The following is a 25563-nucleotide window of genomic DNA, read 5'->3' as shown; positions in this document are numbered from 1 at the left end:
TTAGAAACATGCCAATGTCATGTGTAACTTTAGAGACGGTCCCTAAATTCGCAAATATCAAATGTCCGACGTCCAGCCAGCTTTATGACAGTCTCATCAGATGTGCTGTGGTTCCACTGTGATCTTTGTTTGAAACTATTTTCGCTGCTGAAATGAACAAAAATACACAATCACTGTATGATGAATGAATGAACATCGCACGTACGTCTATGCTCTGTTTATGATGAGAGTGCAGATTTCAGTGAGAGTGCGCACTGAACAAAACTCGTTTCAGCGATGACTAATCTGAACGCCTCTGATGATTAGACATTGAATTCATAAACTCAACAGAACCGCATGCGAGTGGTTATAATACGCAATGCGAAGAGATGCCTTTTGAGAAGACTACAATAAAATTCAACTCACCTAAGTGGCTAGTGGGAGTGACTATGTTACACGCCACAACTGAAATACACATGTGGGTTGGGGGATTTAAATTTCAAACCCTCATGACATGTAGTGCATTTAGCCCAGAGCACAGCATTGTTTTAGATGTTCGAAAAAATACCAAATGTACGTCAGTTCGTATATGTTTTTCTGTTTTGTCATATCTTGAGGTTTCGTATTAAAAATTACATTGTGAAAATCAATGGAAACTGATAGTCTGACCAACATTCTTCAAACTATTGTATTTTTTGTTTAACGGGTCCTGCAGGTTTGGAACAACATGATGGTGAGTAAATGATGACACAATTAAACATTTTTTAGGTGAACTAGCCCTTTAATGTTTCAGAAGTATTAAATTCGAAATTATTTGTGTAGACAATGTGTTTAACTTGTTGGGACAGCATTATCGGCGAATTCTGTTGGTCTTACATTTGTTTAATATTGCTATTAAAGGGATAGTTCACCCAAAAACAAAAGTTTTGTCATCATTTCAGCACCCTTTGTTCTAATCCTGTATGAGGTTTTCTCTTCTGTTGAACTAAAATGAAGATATTTTGGAAGAATCTGGGTAGCCATTATAGTATCATATAATACTTCCATAGATTGACAATTGGACATCTAACATTTTCTTGGGAAGGAGAAGTTTACAGTTATTTTGTGATCCCTTGATTTTACAGTATAGCTGTGCTACTGAATGAACGCTAGGAGGTTTATTATCATGCAGAGTCCTGCTCCCAAGTCATATCTGTCCATGTGTGCGTCATTCCAATGAAGTTTCATTCCAGTATAATATCAGCTGTGCCTCCTGTCATATCTCAGGCGGTTCGATACGTGTCAGGGAGTGGAGAGGAGTGGGCTGTCTTCATAAATTGAGGATTAGTAAGCATTAAGCAAGCACTTGTATGCCTCTTAATGTTCAGTAAATATCAGCAAGCCCAAGTCTTCACCAGTGACTCATTCAAATCTCTGCTTCCTCTCTTCCTAATGCAGTGAACTATTGCAGGGTATTAAAAAACTTGGTGTGTTTGCTCAGGAACTGATCTTGTCGTGAAAAGCAGTAGTTTCTTGCAGTTCTCAACTTGAGTCCAAACTTCATTCTCCCAAACTTTGTCATTCCCATGCTGTCACTACCAGACTGTCTCAACGACTAGGGGCAGTTCGCAATATTGACACGGATAGCGGTGCATATGAATTTGAATTCAAGATTTATTCCACACACCCTCACTCCTGATGGAGGAGGAACAGGCACAGCACCTCAAACCCTGAGACAGGCATCCTGTAAGAACATCTACAGAAAGGTTCAAGTGGGTTGACTCATGAATAGATCTGAAATTCTTCTTGAAGACTTCTCAAAGGATGTTTTTCCAGAGTTAAATGAAGCTGATGATTGGCTCTCTAAGGCCACATTTACATTACATTATTCAGGTGACCCAATTATGATTTTTTTTTCCTCCCATGTGGCACAGATCGAATATGACCCACGATTGTGCAAGCAGGAAAAAAAGCTCATGGATCCTGATATTTTCAGATTGGTTTCAGGCCTCATTCATAAGCATCGTTAGCCAACTAGTTGCAAGTTTCCCCAGCATAGTTCAACTAGTCTGTGTTTCCCGAAACCCTAGTTCCACAAACATTCACAAATAGCAACGCAAACTTGTGTGGTTGCATCGACAGCTCTCGACCTGTGTTTAGAAGCATAGATTCTTGTTTGCATGACATGTGGACTTAATAAATCCTTATCTTGACAAGCTAAGACATAAATGACATTTGTGTGTATTCAAAATAAAAATATATAGATTGTACTAAATGCTTCTTTTGCTTCTTTTGTTCAAGATGAGGAAAACTAAAGTCTCACCATTAAACCCATGTTTGCCCCAAGAACATTGTTCAAGGACCCATTGCAAACATGGGTTTAATGGCGAGACTTTAGTGTTTTGTAGTCAGGGTTTGAAAAATGACATAATTTAGATTCAGATTCATCAGCCAATATATTGGTTATCGACTTTTAAATATAAAGAATTTTATATTTCCTTTATATAACTATAGCCCCCTTCACACTGCGATTCCAGCAAATACACAGATAATGCAACCCGGCATTTGTTCCCGGGCCGCTAGTTGGTCCATTCTCACTGCCAGCGAAATACCGTAATATGTGCGCTTTCACACACAACGCTTAACGGTCCCGGGTCGAGCTGACACGTGACATCCTGATGTGACGTATAATGGCGCGCGATCTCCGCTTCAGCGCGGATAGTGAGGAGCTCCGTGGTCTCGATTTGTGTCCAGTTTGCACACATTTCTGCTTGTTTAATTTGAGTTTCTTTTGTATAAGAACACTCTCGTTTAAAACACTGACTAGCTCTTCTGGCACTGCGGGGTTATATCGTTGAAAAAACAAGCTCTAGGAGTCGCACGATAACTACGTACACGTTGCGGCATTAGTTTCGGCTTTTGTTCACACAGCGCTTGTCCCTGGTCGAATACTGCAATATTACTAGGTCCCCGACCCGGGTCGAATTCGGTAATCAATCCCGGGACGTGGTTGCTTCACCCGGCAATGTTCCGGCAATATTGCAGGTCCGACGTGCAGTGTGAAAGGGGCTTATGAAGTTTTTATTTTTTTATCTTTAAGTTAAAAAAAAACTCCCATCTTAAAAGGATTACATTTAAATAACAAAATCTCCTAATTAGTTTCAAAGGGTCAAAATCATTGACCAAATCAGGTGATTTTTAATCGGTGCTTCTCTGTTGACCAAAAATATGTACGATTTGTGTGGCTGAAATATATTACTGTTGAGCAACTTGATCAATTTGTCCCCTCATGACACAGAGTTCATGACACCCTGAACAGAGTATACTGAGAAACCTGTGAGTTTGTTTTTGGCCTTATGAAAACTTAGAATTTTGGTTTAAATCTTTATGGTTCATCACTTTTATATATACATAATTTTTAAACTAAGTGTGGCGCTTACATTGAGTGTTGTGATTTCTTCCATTCATTTTTTCACATTTACAAATGCAAAATTCTCATCATCTTATAATGTCTCCGAGGAGTGAGGACATATGAAATATCTTAAAGAAAAGTTTCATCTTTGTGGGAAAAGGTAAATAATATTGGTAATATGAGTATTATATCACCAATATTATTTACTTTTTTCCACAAAGATAAAACTTTTCTTTAAGATATTTCATATGGCATTCAGGTAAATTCAGACCAGATTCTGTATTTAAGACCAAACTGTAAATTTGGTGTGTGTGTCTGTCTGTGTCTGTCTGTGTCTGTCTGTGTCTGTCTGTGTCTGTCTGTCTGTGTGTCTGTCTGTGTGTCTGTCTGTGTGTTTCTCTGTGTGTCTGTCTGTGTTTCTCTGTGTGTCTGTCTGTGTGTCTCTGTGTGTCTGTCTGTGTGTCTCTGTGTGTCTGTCTGTGTTTCTCTGTCTGTGTGTCTGTCTGTGTTTCTCTGTGTGTCTGTCTGTGTTTCTCTGTGTGTCTGTCTGTGTGTCTCTGTGTGTCTGTCTGTGTTTCTCTGTCTGTGTGTCTGTGTGTCTGTCTGTGTGTCTCTGTGTGTCTGTGTGTCTCTGTGTGTCTGTCTGTGTTTCTCTGTGTGTCTGTCTGTGTGTCTGTCTCTGTGTCTCTGTGTGTCTGTCTGTGTTTCTCTGTCTGTGTGTCTGTCTGTGTTTCTCTGTGTGTCTGTCTGTGTGTCTCTGTGTGTCTGTCTGTGTTTCTCTGTCTGTGTGTCTGTGTGTCTGTCTGTGTTTCTCTGTCTGTGTGTCTGTCTGTCTGTGTGTCTCTGTGTGTCTGTCTGTGTTTCTCTGTGTGTCTGTCTGTGTGTCTGTCTGTGTGTCTGTCTCTGTGTCTCTGTGTCTCTGTGTCTCTGTGTCTCTGTGTCTCTGTGTCTCTGTGTCTCTGTGTCTCTGTGTGTCTGTGTGTGTGGACAACACAATTTTGAATTTGAAAAACAATTAATTAACCCACTAATTACAAACCAAAATTATCCCTAAAAATCTGACCCGACCAGGTTATGAGATCTCCATGTTCATCACCTATAGAATTGCATACTAAGATACCTGAATATGTTGTTATGGGCCAAAGCAGAAGCATTTTGCAATGGGATGTACCCCTGAATGCCCTGTACATTACACACAGACACTTTAAAATGGGACTGAAGAGGCTGTTTAATGGACAGAACTGTCTCAGTCCACGCAATGTCATGATTGCCAATGATTACATCAGGATTGCTCATACCAACATTTTAACCATTTTCCTCTGTTTGAAATCCCTCTTTGCAGAATGTTATGGAACAATTCAACCCGGGGTTACGTAATCTCATAAACCTGGGAAAGAGCTACGAGAAAGCCGTTTCAGGTGAGCCTTGCCCTTCAATAACTTCCATATCTTCCTGAGACCCAGAAAAACATCAACATTGAATTTAGTATACAAGCTATTTTTATTTAGTTTTCATGTTGTTACATTATTTAGAGCATAAGAAACCAATGGACAAAAAAAAAATCATACACATTTTATTTTTGAGATCATATGTTATGGTATTCTCTGTAGTAGAGAATTAAATTACATGAAATGACATAGGCAAAAACAATGGGATTTTTTTCTTCTTCTTTTTTTTCTTCCGTTGAACAACTTTCAGGCTTTTTTTAACCACACTTTGTATAAAGATGATTCTCAACTATGAAAGCTATATAATGAATATGAAATATCTGTAACGGATATGACAGATATAATAGAATGAACTGATATCTTGGTTTAAAATGGCCATAAATGTGTTGTGCCATTCAATAAAATGCAGCTAAACACTAATTTAATAATTTAATTTTAATAATTAATTTTAATAATTTTAATAATGGGAGTAATAATTGCCAACATTTTCATAATATCTAATTTCGTACTGAATAGGAATATTGATATACAGTTAAATTCCCTATTCACTTATGTCTCTAAAATGCCTAATAAACATGCTTTAAGTCCCGTTATCCTCTGCATGTATGGATTTATGACAAACAATTAGAAAATTACTCAGATTTAAATGATATTATCAGATTTCTAAAAGAGTGCTAAATTTGATCACTATTAATGTCAGTCATTTTTTTTTAAATTCACTAAAATATAATGTCCACTAAAGAGGATTAAGTCTATTCCTGGGTCCCAGAAATATGACAATATTTTAAGCATTGTCGGGAATCGTAAGGCTGCGTTGTTATGAAGCATTTGGTTATCTGTGAGTCTCTATAATCTATTTATTAGTGGTTGTTAATAAATACTGAGTTTTTATTGCTGATATCTAGAGAGCAGACTGAGAGATTATAGCATTATAAAAATACACGTCTTTTCAAATTCTTTTCTATGAAATTTATTCTAGTCATCAGGGCATTTATTTGATCAAAAGTAAAGTAAAAGAAGTACTTTTCCTTTTAATTTGTAATGTAAGTAATTCTAATTAAGCGATTACATGGTCCTTCAGAAATCATTAGGATTATCAATATAACACATATAATATTCAGGCCTCCTGTTTTTTCCTGCGTAAATTTCAAGTTTTTAATATCTTTCAACTGGAAATCTAAACAATGTTTAAACCTAGCGATTGGTACATGCAAAATGACATATAAAACATCAAGATCCCTTATGAAGCTTATGGAGCTTTGACTTCCCTTTCCTTTTCCCCTTCGCTCACTCCCACATATGGTTCTTCAGATTTATTATGACAATCTGAAAAAGTAGGTCTACTGAACAAAGGATAGGTTTCATCAAATCTTGGACAAATGTGTTCTAGCTTGAGGACTAGGGTTATACAAAATCACACTCACAGACTAAGCACAACACACCTTGCACAGCTTATGCCTGGACTGACTGATAAAGGTTTGAGTTTTTCCTCTTCTGCTGTAAACGTTTACATACACCCTCATAATGTAATAATAGTGAGATTTAGGCAATATTACGATTTTTGAATTTTACATTATCTAAACATTATACTTCAATCAAGTTGATGCAATTAAGCTCATAGTTGAAGTAACCATAATCCTAGTAAAAAAGCAGTGTGGCATATGCCAATTTTAATCACAATAAATAGGTATGTAAATACTTTCAATCTATTCCACCACGTGCACGTGTGCTTGTGACGTTCAGAGATTATGTTGTCATGCACAGATTCGTAAACGTAGTGGTAAAGAATGTTCGGGGTGTTAAGAAAGTTCACGTTGCCAGCGTTGCTTGACGAAAATAATGCAGTATAATGATGGTCAAAAACATTGAAATGAAGACGTTATGCATCACTAAAAAAAAATGAATATAATTAACAACACAGAGAAAAATAATGAAGCTAGATTAAAATTCTGCACAGAATTCTGTTCAGATCAAACAGCACTGACCACAAATCAACAACATTCACCACGGATTTAATGTAGCAATGGATATAATGTAGTATATATAATAATAATATAATGTAGTAAATAGTATGTATAATGTAGCAGGACTCTAATTTCCACTCCCTAATTTATGAGAAACAAATACATTTACAAAAGTAAAGAGCGCTCCTTTTATAATCTCTGAAGCTGTCGGTCAGTTCAGTTTGGCTTTTGCACGTTACTGTTAATAAAAGTTACATTTATATGCATATGAGTTCTAGCTCAGTGCTTTACTGTCACATTTACAATAAACAAACATGTAATATTAGTAGTAACTGCACCCATTAATGCAAAACAATAGTGATTTTATGATAAAATTAATTTTATGATTAAATATACCCCCAGCTCTACCAGATGATGTGTTGGTGCCACCATCTGTAGAGCTGAGTGCCACCGGTGCTGCTGCTCTCTCATGTTAGTCTGGAGCCCTGAGGCGTTTCACATTTGATAAGTAGTTTAAAACCATGGCCTGCTGCTGTTAAAACACACCTGCTGTTTGTGAGTTCATTATTTGTGCTGGGCATGGGGTATGAGAAGAATGGTAGTAAAAATAAACACAAGTGAATAATCAAAATAATGAAAATGAAATGCATGTAAACGCAAGTGAAGAGGTTTGTTCGTGTCAGATAAATTTAACCGTGATTAAGTTCTTACTCTGGTTATTGGAAATAGTCACATTATTGGTGCACATGTACACACAGTCGGTGTGTCGGCTTTTAAAAACGTCTCTCTAGACATCAGTGTATCTCCTCCTCATCCCGGCTGCTTTTGAAAAACTGTTTTATAACTATTTTGATGATGACAAACGAGACGTGTGCAGATTGATGAAATAAAAACATATGATCATAATTACTGTACTCAAAAGTATATGAAAAGCCTGTCTGCAGATTTCTGAATGGACACAAGACACCTCTGTTAATCAGAAAAGTAGGAATGGTGGATCATTCAATGCAGCTATATTGTTTTATTATTAATATACAATGTACAGCATGTTGTGAAATACATAGAAAGCAAATCAAATATCTTTGGCTACTAGACCTAAGTAGAATAACACTCGTTCTTATCCTCTCTTTGCAGCCATGGCTCTGGCTGGGAAGCAGTACTTTGATGCTGTATCTAAGATCGGGGAGAACGCAGCCGTATCTCCAGTGTCCAGGGAACTGGGTGAGTCACGGATAATGCTTTTTATTGAGTTCAGCATGAGCACTTTTCCATTTACTCTTCCTATAGTGCCACAGTTCTCATGTGTAGAGATGTGAGGATGTTAAAAAAAGGATTATGCATTGTCTTTGTTCACGAAGGACAAAAAACATCTGCAGTAGCAGTCACTTCAGTTCAGTTCGTTTGGTGGCCGCTAGTACTGATCACTGAGAAACAAATAGACTTGTAATCTTTCATTATCACTTCTTCCTCTATCACATTAAAGATAACACAATCAGACGCTGTGATAACGTACAGGAATTTGCCATATAAAGTATGTTACGTGTCCGAGTCAAGTTTCGGTTTCAGCATGTTTGTTGACATTGTATCTGCCAGATCATAATAATGGTGGATATGTGGCATTTATTGACTTGTGTCATGTTTGAGAAATCAGGGTTTATGGCACATACTCGCGCACGTGTGTGTGTGTGTTTGGGGACACTAAAATGATGTTCTAAGTTATTTAACTAAATATACAAATAAAATTAATGAATTAGTTCTCATTTAATTCTGTAAACTATAATACTGATCTGCCAACATTGTCGCTATTTATGATAAATTAAAATAAGCTGATAACATCACTGTTTTCTCCAGAGCGACTGTACAGCCAAATCTAATTCTGTTGCAGTATTGTCCTGTTTAGCACTGTGAAGCTCCTTTGAAACAATCGTCATTGTAAATGCACTATATAAATAAAGTTGATTGATTGATTTTTGAAAAGTTATCTGTGAAGCAGAATGCATTATGCAACTAATGTATGCAAGATTTCAAACAGCGCTATGCTAGATTGTTTTTCACATGACTTCAGTACATTGCTTTCCGGGAATGCTGAGGGTGCTTCTGAAATGAATGGGGGTGCTCTCGTAGTTCAAGTGCAGACTTAATGTGTAGGTAATTAATGGCACTTACAGTACACTAATGTGCGAGTCATGGTGGTGCTTTTTAAATATTCTTGTAGAGCTGTTGGAGGTTGAATTTTGAATCCATTAATTGCTAATTGCTTTTAGGAGTGGTATAGAGTCATTATACATTATTATGCAAAGTCATTTAAAATATTATAATTGAAATGAGTGCAGTGTTTCACCTAGATTTTATGAGACTATTTTGGGTGGACCTTGGCCCCTTTAGGGGTGTCCTGCCAACCTCCCCTAGAATTTTGTACATTTTACAGGTTGAATGTATCAATCAAGTGCACTTTAAGAGCTCAACAGGGTGTCCACAGGGTTTTAAAAAGTATTAAAAAGTGATAAATCCAAATTGTCAAATTTAAGGCCATTAAAAGTGTTAAATACACTAAAACAGTGAGATCCGCGTGTATGTCTGCTCTTAAAGGGACAGCAGCCAATAAAGCTTTCTGTCAGTAAAGTTAGAGAACAAAGGAAACAGAGAAAAAGACTCGCTGCTCTTGACTAAATAACTTTTGTATCTTTAATAAGGATTAACTATTTCATTTATAGTGTATGCAGTGCAGACTGCATATAACTTTAATTTCTGTATATTTCCTAACTGTTAAGACAGGAAGGGCAGGAGTAAGCATGACATTTATTATGGGTTTGTTGTTTTAAGTTTACTTAAATTAAAAATGGTTATATTTTTGGAGCCTAATAATAAATGTAAAAAAAAAATATAAAAAAATCAGTAGCTGTATTAATATCAGTAATAGGCTACTGGCCTTCATTCATAAAAAGATGCCATTTAAACTATTTATAAAGTATTTAAAATATACTGTCTTTATGTTGTTTCTGCATTAATTTGATTAACTGTGAAATTATTATATATAAAAATATATTAAAAACGTACAAAAACATTTCTTTTTTATTGCGATTAATCACAGAAAAAAAAATTGTGATTAATCTAGTTAAAGTTTTTAATCGATTGACAGCACTAGTTTTTAGTATGTTGTTAAATTCAACTTATCACAGCTATAGAAATGTAATATTTGGCTCAGGTTTTATTGTTGGAAAAAAACACTAAATAATTTAATTGCTGAATTACCAATTATTAATTGAAATCAAATGTGTATGCAGTAATGCTTCTCCTTAAACCAACCTTTGTGAATGTTGAGATCTATTTTACTGTGTCTGAATGATAACTTATTACAGATTTCCTCCTGGTGTTGATTCTAAATCTATTCTTTTTTTGTATGTTATATATGTCAAAATCTGTGTAAATAATAGAAAGGTCGCTGATTAACACTTGCAATTTTTTTCAGTGCCGTGATGGTTTTAAAAAATATTCTGAAGGTAGTAAAAAAGGTATTAAAAAGTAGTAAATTTAACTTAAGGATTACTGTATATACCCTGGGTTAGGTCACCCAAAAATGAAAATCATCCCATAATATACTTACCCTCAAGCCATCCTAGGTGCATATGACTTTCCTCTTTCAACACAATCGGAGGATATTTAAAAAATATCCTGGCTAATTTTCTGAATCATCGATCAATGATTCGCATCGCCAATGTCACATGATTTCAGAAGTTTGACAGTTTGGCATGCAATCCGAATCATTGATCGATTCACTGATTCACAACCGTTTGAATCTTTATTTGAGGATTGAACACAAACGCGGAAGAGAAGACAATGCTAAATAAAGTCATAGTTTTTGTTATTTTTGGACCTGAATGTATTTTCGATGCTTCAAGAGATTCTAATGAACTGACTGATGTCTCATATGGACTACTGTGATGATGTTTTTATTCCCTTTCTGGACATGGACAGTATAGTGTGCATACACTTAGATACGCTCTCTGACTAAATCTAAAATATCTTAAACTGTGTCTGAAGATGAACGGAGGTCTTATGGGTGTGGAACGACATTAGGGGGAGTCATTAATGACATCAATTTTTGGGTGAACTAACCCTTTAAAGAAAAGAAAAAAACTCAATTTCACGCTGTTATCCCTTTACAGTTACTACTGTCATAACATGATGACATGTTGACTTATAAACATAAATTTAACGTCCAACAGCAGATATTGCAGATAAATTAATGGTTAATTCATAATTAATTAATTATTTATCTCTCTCTCTCTGTCTGTTTGACTCGCATGAGCGTGCACACGCCTGCTGCACCTACGCCCGATCAGTGAAGTTTGAAGTTTAACAAACTGTCGGAAAGCGTTTAATGCACAATGTAAATAATTGCGTGAATTAGAAGCACTTACAGATGAAGATATAACTACTGTCCTCTATATAGATCAGTGGATTACCTGTAAAATGAGGACACAGACGCACACACATGTCAAGAGCATGACAGGGTATGTTAAACGCTATTGCATTCGCTCAAAGCTTAAAATAAAGACGTCTCATGTTTTGGGCCCTTGGATCATGTAGCTTTCCTGCATCAGCTCACTCTGTTTCCACTCCACTATTTCTAGATGCACATTTTGTCCATAAAAATGCATTATTCAGTGCTGTAAATTGGCAAGACTGGAGGAAGATTTGCTAACAGAAAGCAGACCCGACTAATCGATTAATGAGAATCGTTATCGATGATTTTCATTATCGATTATTGTCGCTTTTTAACGATTAGTTGTTGCAGCCCTACATTTTTGTAAGGAAAATATTTATATTTATAAGTTTACAAACTCCAAACACTGGCTTCCAGTAACAGCCGTACGCACGTTCACAAGAGGGTCGTGACCTCTGACCCTGATGCATGACGTATTGATAAACACGGACGGGCAGAGGATGGAGAAAAACAAAACACCAGTCATGAATTAGAGTCTAAAAACGAGAATGTTTAAAGCGAAATGTCGGAGGAGCCCTGTGGAGTACTTTTATGATGGATAGATGCACATTTTTTGGGCTTTAGAAATGTCGTACATTTAACTCCCATTATAAAGCGTGGAAGAGCCAGGATATTTTTTTTAATAGAACTCCGATTGTGTATGGCTGAAATAAGAAAGTCATTTATTTTTTGTGTGAACTATCCCTTTAAGAGCTCCAACACATTTTCAGTATTCAAACTGATTAGAGTCAAAGGTCTTTGCATTGACTTTTTATAGTGTCTTGGTGGCACAATTGTAATTATTTTCATCTGATTCATTGAATTAATAATTGACAGATTAATTGATTATCCAAATAATTAGCAATTAGAAAAAATGTAAGGGAAGTACTGAAGTATCCATAACTTTTTCATATCTATAAGAACGTTTTTACATACTTTGATGTTTGTTTTTAATTCTACCATAACTTAATTAATTTGAAGCCATGCTTAACCACATGGTACAGTAGACCGCAAACAATAAAAAATTATGAACAAAAACTGATCCTACACCAGTTGTTTTGGGCCACTTCATCCCAGAGCAGGACTTATAAACAGCGGGAAGTGGACTTAGTCAGTGATTCCTCCAGATTCTCTTGTGCGTGTTGGATACTTCTATTGCAACTGCAAAATAGGAGACTGGCTTTGCAAGGTCATGCATTACTCAGTGAAATCTGCTTTGCCAATATAGACTATTATAATTTCAACTGAGGTTGCTCTTTTTAATCCAGTTTTATTTTTCTCTTGGCAGTCAGATCAGGTAATGAGAAGAGTGAGGAAAAAATCACAGCTGATAATAATTTAATTTCATTAGGTGAGTTGGAAATGGAAGGTCAAGTCAAGTGCATTGTGGGATACAGTATTGCCCACAGTGAGCTCCCTTGTTTACTGCACAGTTTGGCAAATAGAGTAAGTCAACCATGTGTCCCATGCATACAGATCATTTGCATGATCACAATGCGCACGATACACATTCTGTATGCCGCAGAAATGGCTCGAGTGGTTTGGTAGTCTTTATGTGAATGCCTGGGGTAGGGATGAGCGCAACGACTAATTTCATAACCGTTTGGAATGGAAATTTTTGCAACAGACTAGTCTAACCCCGGCCCCCTGGAGAGTGGAGACTGTATTAGGGATGTCACGATGCCACAAATCTAGTAATTGTTACTGAGACCACCAAAAGCACACAACACTCAATACAACGGTAAAAAAAAAAAGATTTTTTTACAAAGACATTACAATTATCTCACTAAAATGTTTGCTTGCTCAATGTGTTTGTGTTTGAGGTCATTTATGAGTCAGTAATTAAACAAGGATAAATAAACACATTAGAAGCAGTAGCATAAATAAATACAATACAATAAAGATACAAATTAAACAATGGTGTATATTTTTTCAGGTAGGTCTAACAGTAGTATTGAAGTAAAAATACTACGGTTATTGAATAATCAAATATTCTGCGTAGTCATAATTGTTTAAGTTAAATATAGACTAATACAGAGTACTTTATGGTTTAAAATTGCTTGAATATATAAATTGGCATGATCTAAAACGATGTGTGCCAAAGTCTTGTTTTGCCCCTTGCAGTGCAAAATCACTATGGATGGTAACGTAGATGTGAAGCCATTTTGAAAGGGATAGAGAAGATGTGGGACCACTGAATCACTCGCATTGTTTGTGAAATGACGTCTCTCAGAAAGTTTTAAAATAACTGATTTGCTCATGAGTTTGGGTTCAACCTTCATGCTATAGTGTATAAATGTTCTGCACCATTGCTACTTACCGGTAGAAAAACAAGGTGATCAACAAAAATGTTGATACCGACATTCCTAGTCTGTATATACGACTGCTTAATAACACTTGATCTATGAACAGTCAAATCATATACTGAATGTTGCTAAAATTACATGTGCCTACCTTGCATTATCATTTGTATATTAAACTTAAAGGTGCACTATATAGTATTTCGGCAGTAAAATATCCAAAAACCACTAGGCCAGTGTTATATATTTTGTTCAGTTGAGTACTTACAATATCCCAAATGTTTCCAACTATTTCTACATTGTAAGAAAATTGCTATTTTAACCAAGGAGCCGAGACGTTTGAGGGAATCACCTGTCAATTGCGTCATATCTCTGTTACCCTCGGCTACCGGTTTTATTCTGCAGAAGCGCTTTACCCATAGCAGTGTGAACAAGAGTCACAGCAGCAGCCGCCGAGCGAACGCACAGAGTAACGTCATAACATCATTTTAAACACACTTAAAGGGGGGGTGAAACACTCAGTTTCAGTCAGTGTCATGTCAATCTTGAGTACCTATAGAGTAGCATTGCATCCTGCATATCTCCGAAAAGTCTTTATTTTTTTAATAATTATATAAGAAAGATGCGCTGTTCCGAGTCTTTCCGAAAAAAGCCGAGCGGGTGGGGGCGTGTCGTGTGAGCGGAGCTAAATAATGACGTGTGCTCGCTGCTGCTATTGTGTTGAGTCGAGTGCGTCGTAAAGCTGTGTCATCCCTAACAGCGGAAAAAAACTTTATTCAAAATAAAAATATGGCTTTTAATCAGATACAGCCATACATCTATGATCCAGAATCAGACCCAGAGGCTGCAGTTGAACAGGAGCAGCAGCAAAAACGACTAGAGCAGGACGTCTCTATGTGGTACAAGTTATACACTAACTATATAATATGCTTAGCGACTTGTGTTATTTACATATTTATACTTGAATTATATCGTCGTATTTTTGTCTTTGAAGGTGTACATGTGGGAAGTGCAGTTGTGCACGTGTGTTTGTGTGTTTACGCGTGGTTTGTGTAGACAGTAAGCAGACTAAAAAAAACACAGACATTTGAAGCAGTCTCACTCACCCTTCTAACGTTGGGACTGCTCCATCCTTCAGCATTAGGCGATTGGGAAAATCCGGCGTCGAGCTGGGCCTTGTTTATGAAACAGTCGGCACCGAAATGCAGCGAACAGATATAAACATTCGCGCAACTCAGTTGCTGATCCGGAAAAGCAAATTCCATCCACTGTTGCCTTAACGCGGGGTTTTTGGCGAATCTGTGCAGGACTGTCTTGGTCTGGCAACCAAAAACGCACTTTTTTGGTGACATTGTTATGTGCACATCACCTGTGCAGCATCCTACGAGCCAGCGCTTTGATGGGCGTAGCCTGTTACTTTCGCTCTCTCCCTCTCTCTCTCTCACGCGCTTCCGGTAGAATTGTCCGTAAGGCCCATACAAGGAAATTCCGCCCCCATTAACGTCAAAGGGGACGCATGATCGCAAAAAACTTGCCGAAACTTATGACTAACCGGAAGTAGTATTTTTGACAAAGAAATACTCCCATCAAACGTCCACCTTAACTTTTGAAACTTTGTCTATGTTTAGTATGGGATTCCAAGTCTTTAACAGTGTAAAAAGATCAGTATGCATGAAACAGCATTTCACCCCCCCTTTAAATGTACTCATGACCGGAAAAGCGGAAATAGCGCCGACGACTGCGTCCTGTCATAATAAAAGTCCCGCCGCTTGCTGTTTAACAATCGCTCCAGCGGCCTTGCTCAGCTCCACAACACTCGCTCCTGCTCTGCTTCGTACTACAATAACGTTAATAACCGCATCCATGAACATAAGTCCTATCCTGATTGTTTTCCGCCGGCTGTGAGGTGAAGACCACGTGTCCCAAGATGCTGCGCTCAAATTTGGCATCATTTTTTGAATAGACTCCCTCTAGCGGACAGAAAACTTGTACTAGTGCACCTTTAAGCAGTGTTGACCATTTTTGACATATTTATTCAAATTAAGTCAATTTGTCAGCAGGATGTTGATATAACAACTGTTCAAGAGATTTTGATTTTGAACATTGATTCTATCTATTAGTTGTTGCAGCCCTAGTCTGGGGTCTCCTGGGGTATTCCCTAAAACATGCATTTCTTGCATGAAAAACAAGTCGTCAGTAACTCCAGTTTTACCTCCTGCTCAAACCTACGATGGTTTGTATCGGATTTGGTGAAACCTACCATTGGAAATGTGCCTCGGCTGGCCATTTGTGATCAGATCTTTGAAAACGTGTGTGTGTGTGTGTGTGTGTGTGTGTGTGTGTGTGTGTGTGAACACTTATCAACATTCATGCTTCAAAGTGATGGATTTTTTTCCCTTCATTCTTGTAGTTTGGATGACCTTTCCTTGACCTTTTCCTTTGAGGGCCGTAACATTTGGACATCGCCTTAGTGGTTGTTAACACAACGCCCTCCCTATCCGTAGGCGATAAGAGCTGAAACTTGCCTCTTTTTGGGCAGATAACGTCCAAACACAGGCCTCGCTTTCCACATCACCTGTGTTCCTCAGAGGCTGGAGCCTCTTGAGCTCGGAGTGCTCGGCTGAGCTGAAACCGGAGCCGCCTTCAGGCAGATGATCTGACATTAGATAGTCTTGAGAGTCATGGACAGATTGACAACCCCCCCCCAAACGAGGTCAGTTGTCAGCGAGATGGAGATGCTTTCATTCTTAACCAGTGACACCAAAGATAACACATCATCCTTGCACCACACAGGTGTCCTCTGTGTTTAAACTGCTAAGCCCAACGAGTGTGACGTCCCGCTCGCAGTCTTGCGATGATGGCGCTGTCGCCATTTGTTGGAAGCACCTTGTTTTGTCGTGGCATTTGTCTCGCTGACACCCAAACCTCAAATTACGCTTGTGGAGTTCACTGGAATATGATTCAGATGCCTGGGTCTGTTCTTGTCTGTTCATGGAGGTGTGCTGGTACTGTGGAAATGCTGAGGAATGCATGAACGCTTACATTCCTTACATTACATTAGAGTTTTACTATGGATGACGCAGGTAATTCAATAACGTTTAAATATATATTTTTTTAACAGACTAGTCAATAGTCTAAGAAACCCACAGAAGACAGTAATAAAACTATATACAGTTTTATTAATGCAAGTCTATATAAACAAGCTTATGAAACAACATACTTAATCTATGAATCTAACAGTCAAACTCCATACTGAATGCCACTGAAATATGGGTCATATGCATGCACTGCTTGCTTTTGATTACGATCATTTAGGGGTGGGCGATCTCGAATACGTCCATCTACTTTCTATAGTATCGTACACTGTAAACTGGAATAAGCTGGCAAAACAATCAGTTGCCTCGTTTTTTTTTTAAGTTAAAAAAATGTAAGGTTTAAGCAAGCAGAACTTGCAGATTTTGTATTTTGTAGTTACATTTTAATTGCTCTGAACTTTAAATATTTGAGTAAGCTAATTCATACATTTAACTTAAAAATATAATGTACACTGTAAAAAAATACCCATCAAATTTACGGTAAAAAAACGGCAGCTCTGGTTGCCAGAATTTTACCGTAAAAAATACGGCAGTAACGTTTTAGGTTTTACAGGACAACAGCATATAATTTAAAGGTTTATAATGTGGTAATTATGGTTAAAAATTGTTTATTTTACAGTTAAAAACCCTATAATTTGAAAGTTTATACTGAATAAATTATGTGTACACAGTACACTATAAAACAATAATGGTAAAAAATATATATATTGAACTGAAATATTAAATTACCGACTTATTGAAATGCTAATATCTGTTATTTTCCTTTTATATAATTTGACATTCACCAATTACAGTGTAATCTCACATTTTTACTAGTGGGATCTTGAATAGCTAATTCAATAAATGCCACTTTGCTAATTGGTTCACAATGCTTTGGTAGAATTAGCATAGCATAGCACTTGCTGAATGAGGACTGCAATATAAAACATTTAACATAAATCTGTTCTCAAAGTAAGCTCACGCTCCACACGTCACCGTGAAGGTAATCCTACCAAAACAAAACTCTTAATGTTGGCATTTACTGTCCCTTTAGAGTGTCATGGCAAATCAAGCTGGGAAGTTGAAATCCCAGCCCAGTTTTGGTTACCTTTCAAGTTATTCTAAATGAAAAGAAACAAGTTCACACAACGCAAAACAATTAAACAATTCAGATTACCCAAAAGAAAAAAGAAATATTCTTAAAAGTTTATTAGTTTGAAGTTATTTGTTTCATTTGAGTTGGTTCTACTCAAACCAATTCATTATTGTCAGTGTTACGCCCGTTTCACACATACTCCGTCTGCAGTGCGTGTGCGGTGCGTGTTGCGTTGCGTGTGCGTTGCAGGATCCGCACGCCCTGTTGTGCTTTCACATATGCTACGTTTGCAGTCCGCAACTGATCCGCTGTTACATTCCACACACACAGCATTTATTAATGATTTTTGATTTAAAATCCAAAAGTTGTTACTGATGGCTCGTCAGAATTGCAATTCTCTTTGTTTACTCTTTCATATAAGTCAGGTTACCGTATGCTACTAGCCTACATTTAATTTTTTTTTCAATTCATTAATTCATATTTATACACTTTAGATTTAGCTCACACAAGAGGCAAAACCTTTAAACATCGGTTATAGCCTAAAATCATAAACATTTTAAATTAGAAACTTACAATAGTCTTTTCAAAAACAGCCGACTCTCGTCTTTTCTTTCGTTTTAAACCCTTTTAAAAGAAATCCTGCATTTCAAAAAGAACTTTGCTTTTCACCTCCAAGAAAGTACGTGTTATCCATTATGGCACTTTTTTTTTTTTACCTTAATGCCAGGTAAGGTGTCGTTTTGTTGCTTTACTTGAGAAAAAAAAAGCCATTTGTTGACTTTGAAACAAGAGTATATTTTAAGTGATATGCATCTGTGGTGAAATTACTAGATTTTCGCGTCAGTACATGTGTATTTTAATGCGAACAATGTTCTGTAGCTTTAATGCAGCAGCGCAGCGCACCAAAAAATAGACTCTGTACGAAAACGATCCGTGCACTGCTGCAGACGCAACGCACCTGGAACGGACTGACGGACAGCATCCGCGTGCAGTGTGAAAGCTGTCATCCGTTAACATGGGTACGGAAAAAAATACGCACCGCACACGCACTGCAGACGGAGTGTGTGTGAAACGGGCGTTAGGGTTTTCAGTGTAGAGATCATGATCTTTTATGTCTTTGTAATAATGTTAAGCAGTGACTGCTTACTAGATGGCTGTGCTGACTGGCCGCATTATATATCATGTGTCTCTCTCATGTGTCATGCGTGGTGACCCATTTGAAGATAGCACACACACATATATATATATATACACATATATAGCAAAGCATAAATGTGCAAAAAAAAAACAAAATTAAACGACTAGTATTTTCAATGTTGACTAACAGCAGTATAGTTTACTCGACTCGTCTCGCACATCCCTACATTAGATCAGTGTGATCCAGATTGAGTGGATATGTGAGTTAGGAGTGTGATTTGTGCTTGTTTACCCGGTTACATAATAACATAAAAAATGGACTCTGCACTCTTAAATGAACAGTTACTCCAACATAGTTTTTTCCTGCAGTTGATTCTCACCAGTTAACACTTACACTACCGTTCAAAAGGTTATGCACTGTAAAAAATGATTTAAAAAATAAGTTATCTGGTTGCCTTAATTTTGAGTTCATTGAAATTAAAAATTTGAGTTAATACAATTAACATTTTTGAGACTCGACAACCTTTATTCAAATATTATTAAAAGATTTTGTAAGCATATTGGGTAATTGTGTGTTTTATTTGTGATGACGCAGTGAAACATGCCAAATTGTGCTATTTTCATGATATATCACATTTTTATATGGTTCAGATACAATAATATTTTTAGTTTCTATTTATAAAACCAATTTCCTTCATTGAATCAACTCATTTTTTTATTTCAATGAACTCAAAATTTTAAGGCAACCAGGTTACTTACTTTTTTTTTAGTTAAACCAACAATATTTTTTTTACAGTGTGGTTTTCTAAATATATTTGAAAGAAGTCTCTTACTCTCACCAAGGCTGCATTTATCAATTTATCAAAAATACAGTACAGATGGTAATATTGTGAAATATTATTACAATTTAACATAATCGGTATATGTGGCTATATATGCTAAAATGTAATTTATTCCTGCTGTGATCATAGCTGTATTTTTAGCATCATTACTCCAGTCTTCAGTGTCACAAGATCCTTCAGAAATATTTTTTTATGATTTGATGCTCAAGAAACATTTATGGTTATTATCAATGGTGAAAAGTTTGGGAGTGTATGTATAACATTGGGGTTAAATACAGCCCTGAAGACTCTTTTGGCAAAATATAACCATGTTTGTGAAAATCCGATTCCACTTACTGTTTTCAACTGTCTGTATTTTAGTCTGTGAAACTGAGGGACAGAGAAGTGAATTTGTATGCTATTTTTCCTCTGGTCTCTGAAATCCCCAGGCTGCTTCTGTGCTCAAAAACACTTGGTGCATTGTGATATTACCCTTTGAATATTCATTCAAAACAGTCTTTCTTCTTCCCTATATCACTTAATTTTATGATCACACTACTTAGACCCATTAAAACACTCCTCCTACAGCCAGTAGAACAAAATCATAAAGACCCAAATGATTTAATGCACCATTAAAGGCGCACATTGTAAGATTTCTAGATTAAAATATCTAAAAATCACTAGAGTTATAATATGCAATGTTATATATTTTGTGTACTTGCACTATCCCAAACGTTTACAGTAATTTTTGAATCCAGAGAAATAAACTATTTTGGACTGGCCCGTTTCATTGCATCGCCTGTCATTGACATCATATCCGCTATCCACTCAGTTGCCGTTATATTTTGTAGAAATATGTGATGTGTTTTATTAGACAGGTGAGCAACTGTTTAGACACATTCATCGATAGAAAGCAAATCGTTGTTCTACAGCTCAACACTCGTTCTCTTGTTTTCGCCAGTACCATGTTTGTGCCTCAGAGACGACACTATTCTGTCCAGAGGCTAACAGTAAAATCAGGAAGAGCTTTTTATTTGTAATACAGCAGTTTTGCCAACATAGAATGTATTTTAAAATGATTTGAATGCTATTTGACCACACAAGTCACACAGCTTTCATTAGTAATTCTAATATGAATCTCGATTACTGTGCTGCAGTGTTGCAACAGTGTCTCATACAGCCACCGAGCGAACACACAGAGTAACATTATAACACATCAGCATTGTCTTCTCTTCCGGGTTTGTTTCCAATCCGCATTTGCGACTGCGCAGTCTCCCTCAGACTATAAACGAAGCTCGCGTGCACCAGATAACAAGTCAGTAGCGTCACTACGCAGTCATGAACCCGGATTGAAAGCAAACACGGAAGAGAAGATAATGCTGAATAAAGTCATTTTTTGTTATTTTGGGACCAAAATGTATTTTTGATGCCTTAAGAGATTCTAATTAACTAACTGATGTCACATATGGACTACTTTGATGATGTTTTTATTCCCTTTCTGGTCCTTCTGGAAAGGGACTGTATACTGTGCATATGTTTTCAATGGGGAGACAGAATCTCTCGGACTGTGTTCTGAAGATGAACTGAGGTCTTATGGTGTGGAACGACATTAGGGTGAGTCATTAATGACATCAATTTCATTTTTGGGTGAACTAACCCTTTAACTAAGAGTTGCGGCCAAAGCCGGTTTGAAAGGCCGCCGTTTGCCAGCTTATTTGTTTTTAAATAGCACGTAGAACCTCCGCAACTCTGCCGTCATTAAGCCCGCCCACCGACTCTATAAACGATGTGATTGGCCTGACCAGAGTTTGTTTTTACACTCATAAGTCTATGGAGAGTTGCTAGACGACACTCACTGCAAATTAGATTTGCTGCCGCTAGGGTGCGTCTAGATTTCTAGGCTAAACTTGCACCATGGCGGATTCGCTATCTACATTGTAGAAACATAGCAGAAAGACTTCTCGCTTTTCCAGAGACGAATCCTTTTATTCTTAATATTTAAAAATGTTTCACGAGTTCACACTTACAAAGTAGAATAAATGGTATGCGTATTTGGTGTGGTGCCTGAGGAGAGGGCTCCGAGCTCGGTATTTGGCCCGAAACCCCCCCCCCACCCCACCCCCCCTTCCCCCCCGTATCTTTGGTTAGGAAACTTAACCAGGTGCGTGTGAGGTAGATGGGGTAGTGGAGGGATGCTGCAAACTTTAGGCTTGTTTGAGATGAGCAAAATCTGCGCAGAACAGATCACCAGTGATCAGTGCAAGATGCATGCCGGTTAGAAATGTGTCCGAGGGCAGTCCGCCTTGCTCTGATGTCATGCTGACGTATGTCAAAAATCTCTTGCGAGCGAAAGGCAGATGTGTCGGATTCTGCAGTCGAGCGCAGTTGATTACTGATTGTTGACAGCTTGTTGGAATGACATTATGATTGGGTAGATCATTTGAACTTGCTCCTCTCGAACGTAGTTTTTTAAGAAACATCATTTGTGTGCTGCTGCATATCCATGTGTGTGTATTAAGCAGAGTGTATGTGCATTGTGCACCCGCCTATAGTCGCATATTAATATCGCACCCTTTCAACCAACACAAAAATGAACTACACTATTGACTTTAGACCAGGTTTTTGTTGGTCAATGACAGTCATTTTCACGTGCCTCAAAATAGCAACACTGCGCCTAAACACACTTGGTTTTCAGACCAGAATACCCAGGGGTGAACAGATGGGCCCGAGTGCATTTGCTGTTTAAACAATGTGGCGCTGGACGTGAAAATGAAACTAGCAAAAAAAACATCACATTGCATCGGGTGTATGATAGGGCCCTATGCCTTTTAATACCAATGGTGTTTTTACTGAAATATGTCACAACTCAGCATCTTGCCAATGTTGTTTTTTTCCAATGCTTCATCAGATTTAATAGATCACACTATATTTCCCATTCCCTATTTTCTGTATGTAATTAGCGTGTTAATGCCACTGGACAAACAGAAATGTGAAGATGTTTTTTTGTTTGTTTTATGTAATGCGTATAGTGTTTAGGTTCAGTTGACCCCACCTGGACTCGTTTCCTAGACTCGTGCTGTCTTTAGGGAAGAACACGCAAACAAAGCAGGAGTTAACCACAGCCCAGGAAGATGCAAATCAGCCTCCGTGTTTCTAGAGTGACACAATCCTCTGCTTATCATCATGTAAGTCTCTAAGCCAGGAGGTCAGCCCAGCCCTGACACATTACAAGTTTTTTAAACCCGACTAAATCATGAATAGTATGTTATGAAGCAGCATTGAGAGTTTGCTTTCATTATTACTCCAATCCGCGTGTTTGCTTTCCCTCTGATTGACTAGACTGATATTTCCACCTTTTGTACAAAACACCTGTACCTTCTATGGAAAAGGATTTGTCAAACTTCAAAAATCTGTATAACACATTAGTATGAGGAACACACATTCACTGTTAACTATGACTTTTGCCTCAATAAACCCCTAATTTACTGCTTATTAATCGTTAGACAGGTAGATTTTGCAGCGTTTATGTATTGGGCAGCTGAGGCAGAGGAAAGGGGCTGGAGTGTGAAGGTGTGTCCAGTGGAGGTAGGCTGCAGGGGCTTTATTTCTTATTCTACTGCAAGGCTTTTAAATGAAATGGCATTAGAGGGCAGGCCCAGAGGAAGACCATTTATGAACTTTCCACATTCAAATGACCACTTGGTCCCCTTACAACACACACCAAGGTCTGATAAGCCTGTGGTGGGCCTGTCTCGGCAGTGGGTGTCTTGTGGTAAATGGCTGAAATGCCCAAAGAAGCCAAGGTGCACAACTGAAGATGTGTCATATAGGAGGAAATGGTTATAAGTGGTCACCAATGAAACCCCATGAAACTTAGATGATGCCTCAAGTATCGGACTGAATAATTTGGGATTGCAACATCTAGCCCTATTACGTAATTTGAAGGGATGTGGAATAAGGTCATGCCGAAAAAGACATTTGTGTGTTTTATGAGTACTAATAAACAGCCAATATCCTAGTCAGAATATGAGTCTGAAACTGCTCCATTGGGCTGTGGTGTTTCAACCGAACCAGGAAAGACCTCAATTGGATAGAACAACAACCAATCAGAGCAACGAAGCGACGCATAATGTTAGCTATTAAATGTCAACAGAACTCAACTGCATTGTGTTGCCAAGTCTATGGTTTTCCCGCGGGTTGTTTTCCATGTCCGCGGGTTGAAGCGACCCTTAATTATGTGATATATAGACCCAGGAATGCGAATTTTAGCAGGCAACCTTGCCAAAATAACACACATTTTACCCCCCAAACGGCATTTTTTTTCCTGAGAACTCTCATGAGAAGCTATTGTTTTGCGCTAGTAGTTGGCTGGTTTTGTTGCAAAAACTTGGCAACCCTGTCTGCACGCATGCTGGAATAAACGATTTTTGCCGGTGTTGTAAAAAAAGAATTTAAGGATGCACAGAGTAGCCTATACTTTCCAACATGATCATCATTTCTGTGAGAAATAGTGAAGACGAATGCATATATGAACAAGTTCTTCAAACGCCTGGATGATTACGTTACTGTTTATCATCTGTCCGTCATCGTCTAAAGCCCGCCCTGACAATTTCATTGGTCCGAACAGTTTCTGTTCGGGCATAATCACTCCTCTATGGATCAACTAATGTATAGCCTACATTTTATCAATAAAGTAAAGTGTTATTTTACATTTGATTACAGTGTTTGTACCTACCTGAAAATGTTTATTTCAATCCTATCTTTGATCGATTGCATTTATTTCTGCGATTTTGCAAAAAAAAAAAATATTTTATTTTTTTATATAGTTATATTTTGCTACAGTATAGGCAACCATAACAAGTTGCTAGCTTGTTGATTTTTGTTCATGGTATTCAGCTACAATTTTGCAATAATAGCCTAATAATATAATGTGAATGATATCTAAGGATTTTTATTTTTTATTTACCCTATTGGAATTTAAATTAGTAACCGATAAGCATAATCGGAATCATTAAAACTGAAACAATACCCAACCCTAGTCGTCAGTAGGTTTAGAACGGGGCTCTCATGCTAATTTGCCCTGTTTAGTAAAACTGGCCCAATGTATTTTAAGTGTTGTTCAATAAAACCATATACTTAATTTAAATCAATCAATTATAATTGTCCCATTGTTTTTTTTAAGTGTTTGCATTTTAAGCGATTTTAAAGGCAATTGTTCACTTGAGTCAATTTTTATTACTGTATTGTTTTGCATTTTGGGACTACTTTTCCAGTCATTAAAGATTTTGTCATTGAAGATTTCTTACAAATAGTGTTGTTCTCGTGAATCCATTATTGTGAATCAAAGTGCATCATCACATGCCTAGAGAATAGAAAACCATCTCTATTAAACAAAATAAAAGCAAAAAAAGTTGTGATTCTCATCCAGAATCATGCAGCTCTACCATATGCTTATTAAGGAGAAGTTCTAAGAAATCCTAATGCAGCTCTCCTCGGTATAACCATGACTCTTGACAGTCACTCCAAGAAGCACAAAGCATGATAAAAGCAGTCCATGCGACTCATTCTTTATATAACCGTGCCATCAGAAAGCGTACGCCAGCAGAGCTCTGTTATTTGTCCAGAAATCCATGCAGAAATGGACCACGGCGGTTTTGACATCATTAATGCCAAATGCCAGTCGTTCTCAAATGTCTTTCCTTTTCCTTGTAATTTCAGACTGTTGCTCATTATAAGACATAACAAGACTTCAGTATGGTGCTTTCATGATGTTTTTGTACTTTTTGGCACTTGACAGTATTTTGTCGCTGTGCAAAAATTTCAACAGCATAAAAAGAACAGCATTGGGGTTTGGAGCAAACTGTTCG

General features: G+C 37.4%; 1 protein-coding gene across 1 annotated transcript in view; it reads left to right on the top strand.

Annotated features, from left to right (window-relative positions):
- Nucleotides 1-25563, top strand: part of baiap2l1b (BAR/IMD domain containing adaptor protein 2 like 1b) — a 90960-nt gene that overhangs the window by 6653 nt on the left and 58744 nt on the right. The window contains exons 2-3 of the mRNA XM_067458077.1: nucleotides 4713-4788; nucleotides 7917-8003. Of these exons, the coding sequence (XP_067314178.1) occupies nucleotides 4713-4788; nucleotides 7917-8003 (163 nt within the window). The remainder of the gene's footprint in view (nucleotides 1-4712; nucleotides 4789-7916; nucleotides 8004-25563) is intronic.

Source organism: Pseudorasbora parva, chromosome 2 (assembly GCF_024679245.1).
Source record: "Pseudorasbora parva isolate DD20220531a chromosome 2, ASM2467924v1, whole genome shotgun sequence".
NCBI lineage: Eukaryota > Metazoa > Chordata > Actinopteri > Cypriniformes > Gobionidae > Pseudorasbora > Pseudorasbora parva.
The sequence above is the reverse complement of the archived record's forward strand: the minus strand, read 5'-3'. Positions and strand labels throughout refer to the sequence as shown.